Here is an 18,845-nt window from a genome sequence, read left to right as displayed (position 1 = left end):
ACATAATATTAAGCTACATCAACCATTGTTTGTCAGTTAGGGGTGGAGCAAAAAAATTGTTTTTTACGGCTAATGACAGCAAAAAATTAGCAATTAAATCTCAACCGTCAACTATATCACAAAAATCATTTTTCAAGATTTTTCGTTGTTTTTTGGGGGTGTTGTTTAGCTGTAAGGGAAGCAGGGGTGGTTTTGGTGTATGTTGCATATTCAGATAGCAATAAATTAGCAAAAAAATATGCCGTGTCGTACGATTTTCTAGCTATTTAGGTTCGCGAGATATGGCTATCGATGATGTGACATAATATTAAGCTACATCAACCATTGTTTCTCAGTTAGGGGTGGAGCAAAAAAATTGTTTTTTACGGCTAATGACAGCAAAAAATAAGCAATTAAATATCAATCGTCAACTATATCACAAAAATCATTTTTCAAGATTTTTCGTTGTTTTTTGGGGGTGTTGTTTAGCTGTAAGGGAAGCAGGGGTGGTTTTGGGGTATGTTGCATATTCAGATCGACAGCAATAAATTAGCAAAAAAATATGCCGCGTCGTACGATTTTCTAGCTCTTTAGGTTCGCGAGATATGGCTATCGTTGATGTGACGTAATATTACGCTACATCAACCATTGTTTCTCGGTTAGGGGTGGAGCAAAAAATTTGTTTTTGTGGTAATAAATTAGCAAAAAATTAGCAAAAAAATATGAAACTATTCCAAATATGGACTTATGAAATGGATGATCTGGCGTAATAGACGTCCCTCGTGACACGTTGACATAATTTCACTCGCATTCGGATCGTGAAATTAAAACTGTCAAAGTGTCACTCGGGAAAAATTCAATAATTTTAGAGCTCTTGAGCAATTACTACTGATAATTCGTTGAAATAGAATTATTTTGACGTAATATTAGGTTTGTTCTAACAAACAGTCAAACTAGTCAGAAACCGTCAGCAAACAGTTGGTCAGTGAGAGAACATAATACAGTCACCAGTGCTATCCCCTCTACTCGCGCTGGTCGACTATTCGCTGATGGTTTCAAACCGTTTGAAACTGATGCTAGAACAAACCTAATCAAAAGTCAAAACAGTAGACAATAACAATGGTTTTGAATCGTCGTCATGGAAACCAATATTGTCGTCATGGTAACCAATTTTATTGTAAGTTTGGTTTTGACAACTTTGTCAAAGAACGTATTAATTTGTATATTTTCACTCCTAAATAAAAATTGATATAACTCTATTTATTGTGGCTTTTTTCCAAACGTACGGTCCTAGAAAAAATATTGTTCCTAACTCATGTGGAAAGTGTCTTTCCGCACTAGTTAGGAAAATAACTATGTTCTTTAATTGCTAATCAAGCGGGCGCAACACACTATTTTCAACCGTTGCATGTAATCTGAAAACATTTTAAGTTTAAAAAAATTGTTTAAAATATTTTTTGACCCATTTTTGACCAAGGCAACATGCCAATTTGTTAATAGGAAACCTATTCCAGCAAGATGGTGAAAAAAAAAATTAAATTTTTTGAATCTTTGAATATTTTTCCGCACATTATATTTACTCATATTACATACCGCCGGTCCGAAATAAGAATGACGTAACTGCAAAAAGTCAAATTTCTCAGGAAAGCAAAAAAACGATTTTTAAATATTTAAAATAGGGATTAAATGGGAAGTAATCTTCCAAGAGCACCGGCATGGCGTTTATTCTTACAATCATGGCTTTTATTTTTATCCCTACTGGGATAAAATTTCAAAAATCAAATTTCATTATTTTAATTTCATCCCCCATATTCAACCCTTTTTACAGTTGCGTCATTATTCATCTAAAAATTTTTAAATATTTAAAATAGTGATTAAATAAAGAGTCCGGAGACCGTTTGGAGCAACGGTATGGCGTTTATCCTTACAATGGTGGCTTTTAGTTTCATCCCTATTGGTTCGAATTTCATTATCTTAATTTAATTCCCCCCTTTTCAAGCCTTTTTACAGTGCGTCATTCTTGATCTTAAAATTTTTCTGCACAAAAAAATATTTTTAAATATTTATTATGCCGTTTATTCTTATAGCGATGCCTTTAATTTTCATCCCTATTGGTCCGAATTACATTATCGTAATTTGGTCCCTCCATTTTCAGTCCTATTTACAGTTGCGTCATTATTCATCTGAAAAAAAGTCTAAAATGGTGAGTATTTCAATAACGACGCAACTACCCTGTAGTGGCTCAGCACATAATATAGTCTGGGCTGATTATCGGAGAATAGGCCATTTTTGGGAAAAGTTATTTACCAGCAATTTTATTGCTGGAATCGAAGCTTATGATTATGTATATTAATAATATAGGTATGCAAAGTCCGCAGATAGTGTGTTACTTTTTTTATTAACAAAATGGCGCCCCCAAATCGTGTTTTTTTTTTAATTTTTGCTCCATAACTCCGAACATTTTAACTTTACACCAAAAACACCCTAATAAAAATTCACCGAAATTGAATTCTGCATAAAGACATGTTCTTCCCGATCTGCTCCGATGAAAATTTTTCTCGGAAAATGCGGGGTTTGCCAACAAAATCTTTAAATTTCAAATAAAGTTTTAGATAAGTAATTGTCTACCAATATTTAAATAACTCGGTGACATAAAGCTTTCTTGGATTAGATTATAGTTCCAGAAGCCGGTGAAAATTAAACGAATATTTTACCAACAATTCAATTGTTAATTAATAATTTACGGTCGCAATAATAACCAAAATAATTATGATACACTGATCAAACTTTGAAATCTTATAAGGTTGAGATGCCTATTTAATAATTTGTCGACAAAATATAAATTTTTAATTTTTTTTAATAATCTTTAAAGGTTAAAAATATAGTTATAAACAAATTAACGTTATAATAATATAATATAATAGTTATAAACAAATTAAACATACGATTACTACGTTGTTTATAACTTTTTTAATGCTTTCAAAGCGTAAAAGTGAGTTTAAAGTTAATTACTTACAAAAAATATCAATTATTAATTTAATGGTTATATTTTAATTAAAGATACTAAATATTTTTTTTTGTAATTTACACGCGCGAAAATAGACTAATACATTACCGTAGCTATGTATTATGTATTATACCCGTCCACATATACAACTGGTGAGTTTAAAGCGTGTCAGTCGCTTCGAGTGAACATCTCCGGCTCTGTATCAAGCCTACTTTCGCGTTAAAAATGATAAAGAAAAACATTTTTAATCTTTGATTAAAATATAACCATTGAACTAATGTTTGATATTTTTTGAGAGTAATTAGTTTGTACCATAAACTCACTTTTAAGTTTTGAAACAATTAAAACAAATTATAAACAACTGAGTAATCGTATGTTAATTTTTCTGTTTCATAACCTTTTTGTAAATGGTTGGAGAAAAAATTAAAGCATTTATTTTCAAGATCTTTGAAATACGCATTTTAAGTACTTTTTAAAAATATAATATAATAAACAATTTCTGATAAATGTTAATTTGTTTATAACTATTTTTTTTAAACATTTAAAGATTATGCAAAAAAATTAAAAATTTATATTTTGTCGACAAAATATTAAATAGGCATCACATCTTTATAACCTTTGTAAGTTTGATCGATGTCTCATGATTATTTTGGTTGTTCTTGCGACTGTAAATTGTTAATTTACAATTGAATTGTTGCTAAAATATTCGTTTAATTTTCACCGGCTTCTGCAGTTATAATCTATACCAAGAAAGCTTTTATTCCACCAACTTATTTAATTATTAATAAATAATTACTTGCCCAAAAAATTTATTTGAAAATTCGAGATTTTGTTGGGAAAACCCACATTTTCCGAGGAAAATTTTCATCGGAGCAAATCGGGAATAACATGCCTCTATGTAAAATTAAGTTAAGGTGAATTTTTATTTGAGTGTTTTTGGGGTAAAGTTAAAATGTTCGGAGTAGTAGACCAATAATTGAAAAAAACACGATTTGGGGTCGCCATTTTGTTAATAAAAAAAGTAGCATACTATCTGCGGACTTTGCATACCTATATTATCAATATAGGATCATAATATTCGATTTCAGCAATAAAATTGCTAATAAATAACCTTTCTTTGTGCTTTACTAATGAGACCAGCGTATTATAACTATTTTTTTTTTCAAAATTTAAAGATTATGCAAAAAAACGATAAATTTATATTTTGTCGATAAAATATTAAATAAGCATCTCATCTTTATAATCTTTATTTTATAAGTTTAATCAATGTATCATGATAATTCTGGTTATTATTGTGATCGTAAATTGTTAATTAACAATTGATTTGTTTCTAAAATATTCGTTTAATTTTCACCGACTTCTGGAATTACAATCTATACCAAGAAAGCTTTGATGTCACTAAGTTATTTAAATATTGATTATTAATTACTTACCTAAAACTTTATTGGAAAATTAGAGATTTTGTTGGGAAAATCTGCATTTTCCGAGGAAAATTTGCGTCGGAGCGAATCAGGAAAAACATATCTCTATGCAGAATTTAATTTCGGTAAATTTTTATTTGGGTGTTTTTGTTGTAAGATTAAAATCTTCGGAGTTACAGAGCAATAATTGAAAATAATACGATTTGTCGGCGCCATTTTGTTTATAAAAAAATTAGCACACTATCTGCGGACTTTCCATACCTATATTATTAATATATAGGATCTTATAATTCGATTCCAGCAATAAAATTGCTGGTAAATAACTTTTCCATGAATTTTGCTAATTAGCCCAGGGTAATAGTTACAGTTCGTCGTTTTGTATCATCTGTACACAGTATTTTAGAAACTAATTACGCAATAAACAGGAATTGACAACATTTGCAGTTACGTCATTCTGATTCCGGACCGTTGTATACCGGATTACAATGTTGTATACATGCAACGGTTGAAAATAGTGTAGCGGCCCCTTGATTAGCAATTAAAAAACAAAGGGGTTTTAGATATTGTATTGAAAAAAACTATTCGGGATTTCATCAATCTATGTTTAAAGAATATTTACCGAGCTTGGCAACAAGTTTCAGTTGTTCACATAGTTTTTGAGGGTTAAAAATGGTCGATATCTCAATTTTTAAATTTTTAATCGCTTATGTGTCAAAAACAAAAACGATTTTTAAATACTATTATATATATATTAATTATATATATAATTAAATATATATTAATAAACGATATAGAGAAAAGTCAATACAGACCTTTTCTGTTTGGAATGATCCAAAAAACATAAAAAAAATTTTGTCCGAAGCAAAAACAAATAATTTTAGGAAAAAAAACAAACAAAAAAATGTTTTACCCACGTTTGGACCTGACAACATGCAAATTTGTTAAAATTGGTCCTTTTTGAGCAAGATTGTGTAAAAAATCCGAATCAGAATATTTTTCCTAGCGGATGTGCAGTGGCTTTCTGGACTATAAATAATTTTGTTATCTCTTTAATATATGTATAGTGATAGTATAAGTCTTCTAGTTTTATTTGGCATATTGTTTTCTTATGTTATTGCAAAAAAGGTCTCTGCGATAAACAAATAGAATACCTTTTAAACTAATTCATGGATCGGTATCACATTTTTAGGTTTTGTTAAGTATCCCAATATCCAAGTTTGAGTGAATACCAAAGTTCTATGTTAATAATTTTAATATAGTCCATGTGGTGAGACCGCTCCCGTCTGGAAAAATTTCTGATTCGGTTTATTTGTGGATTCCTATTCAAAAATGTCCCCTTTAAACAAATCTGAAGGGTGTCGGGCGGAATTTTTGGGCAGAAATTGTTTTTTACAATTTTTTTAAACAAATACAAAAGATCACGTTTTTTTGCTCCCGAACATATATTTTTAAGTTTCGTGGGTCTTTCTGAACAAGAAAGGTATCTTGTAAATTTTCTCAAAAATTGATAGTTTTCGGGTTATAGGCGATTTAAAATCTGAAAAATGCGAAAATACGCATTTTCGAGGATTAAAAACTCATATTCAAATCAGTATTTTTGAGGTTACCAGATACTTAAATTGAGGACTAAATATTCAGCTTCCAGATTCTGAAGAGTGATCGCGTCTAACTTTAATTTATACCGTTGTTTTTTAATTGTTAGATATGCGTGTTTATCCGATTTTTTTGCCGGTGCGGCGCGCTCCGTTTCAAAAATCTCCTATTTTCCTCCGAAAAATATTTTTCTAGATTCTTTGGGACATTCTATATAAAATAAGTTTCTTGATATTTTTCTCAAAACTTAATAGTTTTAAAATTATAAGCGATTTAAAATCCGAAAATCGTTTTTTTGTCATTTTTCGGATATTAAATCGCTTATAACTTAAAAACTATTAACTTTTGAGAAAAATGTCAAGAAACTTATTTTATTTAGAATGTCCCAAAGAATCTTGAAAAAATATTTTTCGGAGGAAAATAGGAGATTTTTGAAATGGAGCGCGCCGCACCGGCAAAAAAATCGGATAAACACGCATATTTAACAATAAAAAAACAACGGTATAAATTAAAGTTAGACGCGATCACTCTTCAGAATTTTAAAGCTGAATGTTCAGTCTTCAATCTAAGTGTCTGGCAACCTCAAAAATACTAATTTTAGGGCCGGTTGTTCGAACGTCAATCAACATTGATCACTATCAAATATTTAATTACTGTCACAACTGTCAATGTCAACTTTGGTTGGGTTGCTGAAAACATAGTTAATTATAAATATGAGATTAGTTAGTCAATTAATATAACAATTATTAACATAATTGATTAACTAATTTCATAATTGTCATCAATAATTATGTTTTCGGCAACCCAACCAAAGTTGACATTGACAGTTGTGACAGTAATTAAGTATTTGATAGTGATCAATGTTGATTAGCGTTCGAACAACCGGCCCTAAATATATGAGTTTTTAAGCCTCGAAAATGCGTATTTTCGCATTTTTCAGATTTTAAATCGCCTATAACTCCAAAACTATCAATTTCTGAGAAAAATTACAAGATACCTTTCTTGTTTAGATTGACCCAAAAAATCTAAAAATATATGTTCCACAGCAAAAAAACATGATCTTTTGTATTTGTTTAAAAAAATTATTTAACCAATTTCTGCCCAAAAATTCCGCCCGGCACCCTTCATATTTGTTTAAAGGGGACATTTTTGAATAGGAATCCACAAAGAAATCGAGTCGGATTTTTTTTTTCAGACGGGAGCGGTCTCACCACATGGACTAATAATAGTTATTAAGAAATAACGATTTTGCCCTATTTTGCAGTTTTGCGAAGCAACAAATCGACTTTTTAAAATCCACAAGGAAGAATTTCCTGAAGCTGGCTGTATACCATTAATTACAAAAATTTGAAAAAAAAATAAATATAAGTACCTTTTACGCAGAAGATTTTTCTTCGAATTTTCTGCTTTTTAACTTTCGAAATCGCTATTTTGAAGCCTTTTACATATGATGAAAAATCAAATTTTGCAATAATTACAGGTTGTTTGGTAATGAATGGTCCATAGCTTAACCTTAGATTCCTGAGCTTATAATAGGTCGATTTAAGATTTAAGCTAACTTACCTCAGTACGAAAGTTGACAATAACCGAAATACAGGATGTTAACTTTAAATTTTTATTTTATTCATCCTTAAATATTTCCTGGCAGGCATGGGATAATGAGAAATCTAAATTCGCCACCAAATATGATTTATTCATTATTTATAAAATAAAAAAAAACAAAAATATTTATAAATTACTTTTAAATCAAACATACCTAAAACTTCGAATTCAATTATTTTTTTTAATTTGCTATATTTTCTATTTAAGAATAAGCAATCTTACAAATAATAAATAACATGTACAACAACCAGGGCCGCGTTTAGGTCAATGGACGCCCTAGGCAATTCTCTAGTAGCCGCCCTTCAAGCATGTACCACTTTTGCGAAAAAAAATTGCTAGCAGATTTTTTTATTTATATAAGAATACATAAAAATTGTCATTCCAGTTCGATCACATCAGATTTCTTTCTTGATTTTTCTTTGGAAAAATCATCTATAATGTCGTCATAATTTATCGCCTTTGTTACGTCACTTTCTATGGACAAAATCGGCAAATTGTTAAGAAGTTCTTGCATCATATTTGATCGGAAATTATTTTCATGACTATTTTCAATTCTTGACATTTTTGAAAATGACCTTTCAGCGGACACGTTGTTGGCAACTGGGAGGCACAAATAAATGCGCAAAGCAATATCAAAATTAGGGAAAATATCTTTCAATCCACTCTTTTTTAAATATTTAGATATGCCAATTATTGGTGATTGGTGATTTTATTGTGGTATCCAAATGACCCTTTTTAAGTGAAGGCATTCATGTATTATGAATGATGTAGGTATCTATTAGTGCAGTCAGTGAGGGTATTTGGCTCCGAATTCCATCCTACTGCATCAATTTACTTGATATTTTCACTGTATGTAGGGAATAGCTCAAGAAACAAAGTCTACTTTGTCTACACCCTCTAGGGGTGGTTCTGACTCGTTCTCGGGAATGGAATTTTTTTTTATCAAACTAACACCGGAAGTGACCAGAGAACCTAATTCTAAGCAAAAACTGTTTTATAAATTTTTTTGAAAACTCGATACTTTTTGAGTTATTCGTGGTTAAAAATTTGCCATTTTCATTGAAAAATTACACTTTTCGGAGGCTGTTTTTGGGAATACTATAAAAATTGTGCATCTAACGAAAAAAACTATATAAAACATTTTTGTAGTTTATGAAAAATTAGAGAGATTCAGTTTTTCATAAATCTTCTAGTTTTAATAAAAAAAGAGATGGTAGGTGGAAAAAGATTTTTTTGTGCATGCTCAAATCGGTGTATTCCACTTAAAATAACAGAGAAATGGTCGATTTTAGGGGTATAATGCTACGAATACCTTTTGTAGCGCTTGAAAAGACCTTTAAAACGAGAACTGTTAAATGTCGGTTACATTCAAACTAAGCGAGATATGGTGCAAAAAACTTATGACTAATGTATTTTAAGGAAAAATGAGTGTAAAATAAGAAATAGTATATATATATATATATATATATATATATATATATATATAATATAGAAAAAAAAGTATATTTAACCCCTCATCCACCAGAATTGAAATTCATCGTTTTTCTTCTACAGTACCCCCTACTATAGTATTATTTCTATATTCAAAAAATTGGACGGGTTTAAAATGAATGGTTTTTGAAAAGAATAAGATCAAATTATAGAGCACATAGATACGTGAAAAAAATACCTTACAAAAATGTAGGTTTTCTTTTAGATAACAATTTTATTTTTCTTTCATTGCTGTATCTCATTATCATTTTCGAGTTACATGGAGAAAAAGGAAGATTTTAAAAGCAAGGCTATACAAACTTTACACTTTTTAGTACCACACGGAGGTGAAGTTTTCACGATATCAACAACACTGTCATTTGCTACTTCATGTTCATTATCACTTGTATTAATAATATCATCCTTCATATTTTCTGTAGACTGAACATAATCATCATTAACTCAATCTTCTATAATTTCAGTATTTGGCAAAATCCTATTTTTTAATACAATCCATTTATCAGCAAAATCCACGAGTTCTCTAATTGCAGTCGCAGATATGGTAGGATAAATTTTTTTTCAGTAAATGATTTAAATATTGTATCAAAATTTCTAGGTTGTAAAGTGCTTATATCATCATAAAACGATTTGTCTTGATCACATTGTTTTTAGATTCTTCCAATAATTCGGTCAAAAATGTGCAAGACGTTTTTCCATGTTTTATTCTGCAGAGTACATACATGTTTTAAGGAAATTGGAAAAAACCATAATATACTTTTGTATGTATGAAAATAAATGTCTGTAGCAACTCTATTTATGTATACAGAGTCATATTCATTTACTTAAACTGTAGGTATTTTACAATAATTAAAAAAAAATGTGTGATATGTTTTATTAATATTACTAGCCAAATTAATATTCGATTAGAAATTAAAAAAATATTTTTTTGTTACATCTAACATTTTTTGTGAAAAAGACATATTTGGCCGGCCTCAAGAGACCGCGGCCTCTCGGTGATTGCACCGATTCATTTATATGGCCAGCACGCTACTAAGGGCGCCACATACGTCTTTTAGTGCTAATTTTATACATTCAATTTTCTTTATCCCCCACTCTACATACTTTTTGAATCAAAATTTGTATTACCTTAATACTTTTACTTAAAAAAGGTATACTACAGTCCATAGGCGTAACCAGGGGGGGGTTTTGGGGGTTGTAACCCCCCCCCATTGGGATGTACTTTCAGCTCTATACGCTTAACATCATATCCCTCAGATATTTCCAGTAGTTGTAACCCCCCCCCTTTCAGGTAGATGTAACCCCCCCTTAGGATCATCCTGGTTACGCCTATGCTACAGTCATCTGTTTTCGAGGTAAACGCATTTTAAATCTGTGATGCAACTTAATTTTTTGCATAATATCATTGTAATTACACTAGAAAAATAAACTTGAAACCGTATTAATTGTGCAAGTTCTCATATTTATGTCATTGCATCGCAAATTACGTTTGTAGGAATTTGCGATCCACTTTTGGAAATTATTATGATTTTAAGTTTATTTTTCGGATGTAACTACAAGGATAGCCAAACAATTATTTTGCATCGCAGATTTAAAATGCGTTTATCTCTAAAACGGTTAAGTTTAATGAGATGAATGTAGTATACCTTTGTAAATAAAAATATTAATAGAATAAAAGTTTTGAATAAAAAAGTAAGTAAAATGGGTAATAAAAAAGTTGAACGTATTAAATGAGCGCTAAAAGACCTGCGCTCTGTGTAATAGATAATTGTTGATGGCGAATTTAGAATTTTTGTCCAAAAAACCCAAGCTTCACAAATTTCGTGTTGTTATCCCATGCCTGTCAGGAAATATTCAAGAATAAATAAAATAAAAGTTTAACTTTGACACCCTGTATTTCGATTATTATCAACTTTCGTACTAAAGTAAGTTAGCTTAAATCGACCTATTTTAACTTCGGGAATCTAAGGTTAAGCTATGGCCCACCCGCTACCAAACACCCTGTATATGTTACATATTTAGCTTTTTAATGTGGTTTAAAAAATAAAAAAAGGGGTTTTTGCGCTAAATTGTTATTAATTAAAAAACAAAGGAAATACATAGAAAAAAGACTAAGTTTTCACTCTAATGGCATATAAAACAACATAATGCTATTCTACATCCCACCAGAATGAAAACAATGGGAACCTTCTCTGGTTATACCTCCGAGGCTTCTACAATTTGCAAGCCATACGGCTGCTGAGACTAAGGAAGATGAGGGAATTCTACAATTTACAATTTACGTCCCATCTGCTCAGCGCGGTAAATTTGTTTAGAGAATGGTTCCCTTCATACTCCACACAGAGTAAATGTAAATTAAAAATGAATAACCATTTTCAATTTCGTTGCAAAACGAAAACACAGCCGAACCATATTCTAGTCTAAGCAGAGAGTGCAGCAAGCACCTCTACCGGTTTCGAAACTTATTAGTTTCTCATCAGGAGGCACATATGCTGCTCTCTCTGATCCAACCAAAACAAACCCCAACGTGCAGTCCCGGATTGCAACGAACGAAACGGCATAGATGCCCTAGCGGCAACTGCTAGCAAAAAGACTAAGTGTTCACTCTAATGGCATATAAAACAACATAATGCTATTCTACATCCCACTAGAATGAAAACAATGGGAACCTTCTCTGGTTACACCTCCGAGGCTTCTACAATTTGCAAGCCATACGGATGCTGAGACTAAGGAAGATGAGGGAATTCTACAATTTACAATTCACGTCCCATCTGCTCAGCGCGGTAAAGTTCCAACGAGAATGGTTCCCTTCGTACTCCAGTCAGAGTAAATGTAAATCAAAAATGAATAACCATTTTCAATTTCGTTGCAAAATGAAAATACAGCCGAACCATATTCTAGTCCAATCAGAGAGTGCAGCAGCACCTCTACCGGTTTCGAAACTTATTAGTTTCTCATCAGGAGGCACATATGCTGCTCTCTCTGATCCAACCAAAACAGACTCCAGCGTGCAGTCCCGGGTTGCAACGAACGAAACGGCATAGATGCCCTAGCGGCAACTGCTAGCAAAAAGACTAAGTGTTCACTCTAATGGCATATAAAACAACATAATGCTATTCTACATCCCACCAGAATGAAAACAATGGGAACCTTCTCTGGTTACACCTCCGAGGCTTCTACAATTTGCAAGCCATACGGCTTGCTCAGAATAGCATTATGTTGTTTTATATGCCATTAGAGTGAAAACTTAGTCTTTTTGCTAGCAGATGCTGCTAGGGCATCTATGCCGTTTCGTTCGTTGCAATCCGGGACTGCACGATGGGGTTTGTTTTGGTTGGATCAGAGAGAGCAGCTTATGTGCCTCCTGATGAGAGGCTAATAAGTTTCGAAACCGGTAGAGGTGCTTGCTGCACTCTCTGATTGGACTAGAATATGGTTCGGCTGTATTTTCGTTTTGCAACGAAATTGAAAATGGTTATTCATTTTTGAAATACATAGATTTTCTTCTTTAGGTCTACAATCACTAAAAAGGTGGTCAGATAATGTCGATTCGCTAATCAGAGACACAACTGTCTACACTACAATTACACTAAAAATGTACTATACAAAAATAAACAAACCAAGACAGCAAGACACGTTGAATGTTCGAGGAGCACTCCCAAATCATGATTTTGGAGTGCTCCTCGTGCTTGTTTATTTCTAGTGCATCTTTATTGTGATTGTAGTGTAGATATTTGTGTCTCAGATTAGCGCGAATCGACTTTACCTGGATTATTTTTAAAGTCTTGATAAACATATTACCTCCCTTGACGATACAGTTGTTATAAAAAAAACACTAGATACCATTTATTATGGCACTATGAATTGTTTACTTTTTCATTATCGGAGACTATAGATTTACAGTGTAAATAACTATTATAGTTTTGCAATAAATAAACGGCAAAAAATTATGGTGGGTGCTTACCGAATTTTACAATGAAACTAATTTTATAATCAGCGTTAAATAAAAATGTGCACATTTACCTTTAAACACCATTGCAATTGTTTTACAGCTACCACACTAATCGAAACTGATTTAATAACAATTTTGATTTTATTATAATTCGATGATTTTTTATTGTTATGACTAAAATTCCATTTAGTTTAGAATTAAAGTATTGACCTATCTGTGCGTGCCCGTCTTTCACTAACATAATAAACTAATCACGTTTTGTCGACTTTAATTGATCTATTATTTAAAAATGGGTACAAACTCATGAACACCTTCCGACGACCGCAAAGGTTTAACCAAGGATAAGCGACATTATCTACTTCGCTTTTTAATATATTAATTATTGTAAATACTTAGTTGAATATTAAGTGCAAGCGACTAAGTCGTTAAATATGTTATAATGAGGTGAATATTCATTATCCCTTTTTTTGCCTTTTAAATACATTACTAAAATTGATAAATAATAAAATAAGTAGGCATTAACCTCTAATAATTAATCTCTCACTTCTTGGTCTGGATTAAGTCTATATTTCTTGTTTTATTCCAAACTTTTGGTAAATTTTATAAGTTTCTAGGTTTGAGATACTCTACTGCCTCCTAAATATCTCCCTACATTTTCACATTCTCGCTCCCATAGTTCGTTTTTCTTTTGTGACATTGTGCTTTCAGTGTCTCGGTTCAGTGATATAGTCCGTTCGCTAAACTCAGACACAACTGGCTAGTGCAGTGTTTCTCAACCTGTGGGGCACGCCCCCTTAGGGGGGCGCGCTTTTAGTAATGAGGGGGCGTGAAAATATAAAAAAAAAACACCTAAAACATTGACTAATTTACTAAAATCAAAGCAAAACAAAATTCTGACAAACAAAAAAATAAAATACCCATGAACAAGGAGCTATACATAGTTATGTGCACTGAATACTAAATCAACTAGTTTAATGTAAATTAGTGACTTCCTTGGGCCTGTTTTGCAGAGCAAAGCTTATCGAAACAGGGTGTAATATTAGAAATAGACGCTCTCAGTTCTTTCTCTATATTTAGCTGCGATCTATATTTGGTCTTTAAAGCAGCCATCGCGGAAAATCCTGTTTCGCAAAGGTAGGATGGTGAAAAGGGTAATAGTATACCGAACGCTCTAGTTTTCAGTGCAGAAAACTCATAATTTACCCCTGCCCATAATTCAAAGAGGGATCTAATATTAAACGGTTTCTTGATTTCGACATTTGCTGTGAAGTCTATGAAGGTTGCTTCTTCTGCAGTAGAGAGCTCTTCGGGTGTAATTTGAAACGGATTTCCGACCCACTCATAACTATTAGGTACGTATTAATTGGTCGTCGGCAAAAAAGTATCTTTCAAAATTTTTTGTCAGCAATGCTAAATGATTTTCAATGGTTACAAAAACAACTTTCACGTGTTGTTCTTCAACCTGGTAAGTTTTAAAACATTCATCCACATTTTCAAATATTTCTAGGTTTTTTGCTTTCAATTTCTGCTCAACAATTTCAATTTTCTACAGAAAGCGTTAACTTTATCATTCGTATCAAATATTGTGTATTGGCCCCTTGAAGTTGTAAATTCAAAATATTTAGTTTCTCGAATATATCAACCAAGTAACTCAATTTCATCAAAAATAAACCATCGTGAAACATCTTGGATTGCGGCCCATTTTCTTCTTCTAGAAAAATGGCGATTCCATGTCTTAATTCAAATCACGTTGTAAAAATTTCCCACGTAATAACCAACTTGCCTCACAATAAAATAATAATGCTGAATGTACCGCATCCATGTCTTTGCAAAGTACAGAAAAATTCTAGTTTTCAAAGGTCTCATTTTTATGTAGATAATTAACTTATTGTTACAACCGTAGTTAGCACAATATTCAAGCCAGAGCTTCTCTGTTGATCATACAGTGTCTCTATTTTTGCTTCATTTATATAATCATTTAACATAGCAAATAATGCAAGCGACTTTGCTATCAATTCTATTGGTTTGCAGAAAAGTAGTTCTGCTACTGATCTGCCATCACAAAATCGAACGTAGGCAATAAAATGAGCATATTTATTGCTACTGTTGCCTCATCAAGCTGAATCGAAAATGGCTTTTCACGCAACTTCCTGATTAGATGATCCTGTACATATTCAGCTATATCACCAATTCAGCGGAAAACAGTATCATTTGATAGAGGTATAAACTCCAATTTTTTAGCAAAATTATCTCCAAACACAGTTTCTACAATTTTGATTGCAGTTGGTAATATAAGACCTTCACCAATAGTGTTAGGCTTTTTAGATCTGGCTGTTTAATATCAGACTTTATAACAGGCAAGTAAAGCTATTTCATTCACAGTCAAAGTTTTTATTAAAACTAATTTTTGCTTTTCACGCCATTTTAATTTTAACTCGAAGAATTCTCGGGGTTTGTTAATGTACTCACTATGAAGCGTTTCCCAATGTCTTTTTAGTTTATTAGGTTTCATGCTGCTCAAGGTATATTATTATTGCATAGATATATTGTTATTGAACGAGGGGGGAGGGGGGGCGCGGTGAAAATAATTATGGAAAATTGGGGCGCAAATGGTAAAACGTTGAGAAACGCTGGGCTAGTGATTTTAGCAAGTAATTTTGCCAATTTGATAAAATTGGCTAAAAAAATTAGTTACTATGTTAATAATTACTAAATAGTTAGTAATTTTGCCAATTTTGGTAAAATTGGCAAAAAACAAAAAATTAGACATTGTGACAAAATGTTAGACATTTTCAGATAATAAAATCTTTATCATATTATCAATGTTTTGGATCAGACCTTTTGTTAAAACCTTTGAAAATCGACTACCTTTTTCTCTACTGTCAATGTCACTCCAAACAGTTCCTTACAAACTTTTGACACTTGGTAGTCAACGTTGGCCTAAGATGGTTGTTTAAGTTTCCTGGTAGGGTTTCACCATGTTCCCGGAGGTTATATCTTTTAACATCGGCGTTTAGCCTGTTCAATATAACTTTGTCATAATGTAGATCGAATTATAAATTCAACCATTGCTTGGTTTTGGAGCTATTTAGCAAGTATTCAAGTAAGTAATCATAACCACATTTTTTAACTTTCAAAATTTCAACCATCTTTCAATTTTAATAGTGGGATTACTTATTTTATTGTAGATTCACTGATGATGGATTGATAGGTCCGAAAACGTTCTGAATTGGACACATTTTATTCAATCCATTGGGATTTTTAAATTTTAATAAATATAGCAATTACATAGAAGTGGTTTTTACTTCATGTTAGAGTTTTTTAACTATATGGTATACAGCTAACCTAGGGAACTTCCCTTTTAGTTTATATATGACAGTATGGTCAACTTAATGCTACAATACTTGCGATTAGCCACACAAAGGAGCAACATACAGCTGGACATATGGTTCATATCCAGATGTTTACATCATAAAATCTTCCCAACATTCTGTAGAGTTAGAACATCCAATAATGTACATCCCAACATCAGGACCTCCTTGCAGATTAAACTCTTAAACTCTTGAAGAAAGAGATTTGTAAACATTACAGCAAACTTAACTACATCGATTGTAAGCTAAAGGTAACATATGATTCTCTACTTGAAACTTTACAATTTATTAATCTTAATTATTTTTTGTCAGACGTTCAGGATAAGGTAGATCACTCACATTCAGTTAAATTTAATAGAGTCAATAATAAATTAAAACACTTAATCAACAATAAGATTAAATTTGATCAACAAAAAGCTTCTCGTAACAAAAATTTTTCCAATTTTCGATTCCATCCAAGAATCAAAAATCTCTCTAATGTTCAATTTTCTGATGACGAATTAAAACTCTTAAACCTCGGCCTTAATCACTCCATTCCTATCAATCTATCTATCAAAGATCTTGAGAGTCTTTCCATAGAGACCGACATGGTTATTCAAAATCTATCCATTTCACTCACACAAAAAACTTCAATCAGAAACTCTTGCACCCAAACTATCAATAAATTCAAAACGAGACTTCTTTCCAACAATAACTCTTCTCTTTCCAACATCAATTCCCCTTCTACTTCTACACAAACTTCTTCATCTCTCTCTTTTCCCAATTTCTCATATAATAAGTCTAAATCCCTTCTCTCCACACTCCAATCTATCAAAAATAAGATCCAAAACCACCACCTCATCTTCAGCAAAGCAGATAAGGGTAACTGCCTTGTTATTTTAGACCAACAATTATACATCGACAAAGTCACCTCTTTCCTAGACAAAAACAACTTCACTCTTCTTCCCGTTGATCCCTCTAAATCTTTTGTTTCGAAGATGAAAACCAATCTTAAACAATTTACTGATTTCTTTTCTAAATAATTGATGGATTCGACCGTTACTTGATAGAAGTTCATTTTATCTCACAATAAAACACTGAAAAACGTTTGTTTTCAGGTGTAGTTCAGAATATTATGACCTAGATCAAAGTAGAGGATGGAATACTAATTAGCGCTAGGTCTTCTTATATTTCCTAAAATATATCGAAACAGCTTTTTAAATGACAGGGATATAAATAATAAGCACAAAACACAAATTTTTTATAAAAAATATATATATAAAATCAGTTATTATAGGTTAGCTTAATCTTTCTTCTTCTATTTTTCTGTCCGTAAAATGTTGTTCTTCGTCTTCAGGTACTTTTTCAATATAGTTCCACCATTGCCTTTCTCCAGATGCAAAAATTACGAATACAATTGTTGAGAAGGTATACAAACCAACAGCAGTGAAAAATACTCTTCTCCACAAATACTGGTTGCTCTGAAAATAATAATAATAAAACCAATCAATTATTTATTCAATAATACATTTAGGTACTAATAGGGGAGTGCAATTAGAACGACTATTTCACTAGACTGTTTTTAACTGATAAAACTTCATAGCACCGCATCTTTTCCTACTGACAAAACTCCTTAGCGACGTGATTTCTCAGCGACAAAATTATGACAGATCCCTCACGAAAGTGTCTGGTAATAACAAATAAATAAAGATTATAGTTGATATGGTGCATTAATTGTCTCGTGAAATAGTCTTGTCGAATATCATTCGAGAGGAAATTATTTACCGGCAAAATTTTCTCCTGGTGCGGGAGCACGCCAAATAGAATTCTATTTTAGTGACGTCACGTTGCCTAGCAACCGTCGATTCTCCCATTATGAAATTCTATTTTGTGACGTTGGTTTCTGGTTTCTGGTTTCATTCAAGTTCGTTGCCTTTTGGTAATTTTCGCTTATGAAATTTTGACAAAATCACTCGACTGACGTCTCGTGATTTAAGTCAAAATTTAATTCGCGAAAATTGCCAGTCAACAAACTTTCATACCAGTCGAAAATATTGCCGGCAAAATTTTCTCTCTTGTGATATTATACAGTGCTAGTCAAAAGTCCGTACCCCCCCTCGTATCTTTTGAACGGTTATACTTATAATAGTGGAATTTGGAGGGAGGAAATAAACGGATATAGGCTTCTTAACTAGTCATGACAGGTGACGTAATAGTGACAGATGACGTTACAGCGCCACTATGACAGATAATTTTAAATGGGACCTTATGGCAAGTGATACCTCGTTTGAAAGGTATTGAAAATACCTATCCAGTCATACTATTTTTTTGGGTTTAAGTTGATTTTGATTTTGGTGAATAAATTAAATAAATATAACATTGTAGTTTCGTATTTAACTAATAAAAATTCAAATGTCCGCCTATGGTTTTTTTGTCAAAAAAGTTGACGTTTT

General features: G+C 31.9%; 2 protein-coding genes across 3 annotated transcripts in view; both read right to left on the bottom strand.

Moving 5' to 3' along the window:
* LOC114326523 (putative inorganic phosphate cotransporter) overlaps positions 1-13,389 on the bottom strand; it is a 167,918-nt gene extending 154,529 nt beyond the window's left edge. Inside the window, exon 1 of the mRNA XM_028274920.1 lies at positions 13,114-13,389. Coding sequence (XP_028130721.1) covers positions 13,114-13,126 — 13 coding nt within the window. The 5' untranslated portion in view covers positions 13,127-13,389. The remainder of the gene's footprint in view (positions 1-13,113) is intronic.
* A 4,172-nt stretch (positions 13,390-17,561) lies between these two features.
* The window catches only part of LOC114326522 (putative inorganic phosphate cotransporter), a 75,750-nt gene continuing 74,466 nt past the window's right edge, over positions 17,562-18,845 (bottom strand). For both annotated transcript variants that reach the window (XM_028274916.2, XM_028274917.2), the window contains exon 8: positions 17,562-17,873. In XM_028274916.2, the coding sequence (XP_028130717.1) occupies positions 17,691-17,873 (183 nt within the window). In that variant the 3' untranslated portion in view covers positions 17,562-17,690. The remainder of the gene's footprint in view (positions 17,874-18,845) is intronic.

The sequence above is a fragment of the Diabrotica virgifera genome, chromosome 2, assembly GCF_917563875.1.
Source record: "Diabrotica virgifera virgifera chromosome 2, PGI_DIABVI_V3a".
NCBI classification, from domain to species: Eukaryota; Metazoa; Arthropoda; class Insecta; order Coleoptera; family Chrysomelidae; genus Diabrotica; species Diabrotica virgifera.
The sequence above is the reverse complement of the archived record's forward strand: the minus strand, read 5'-3'. Positions and strand labels throughout refer to the sequence as shown.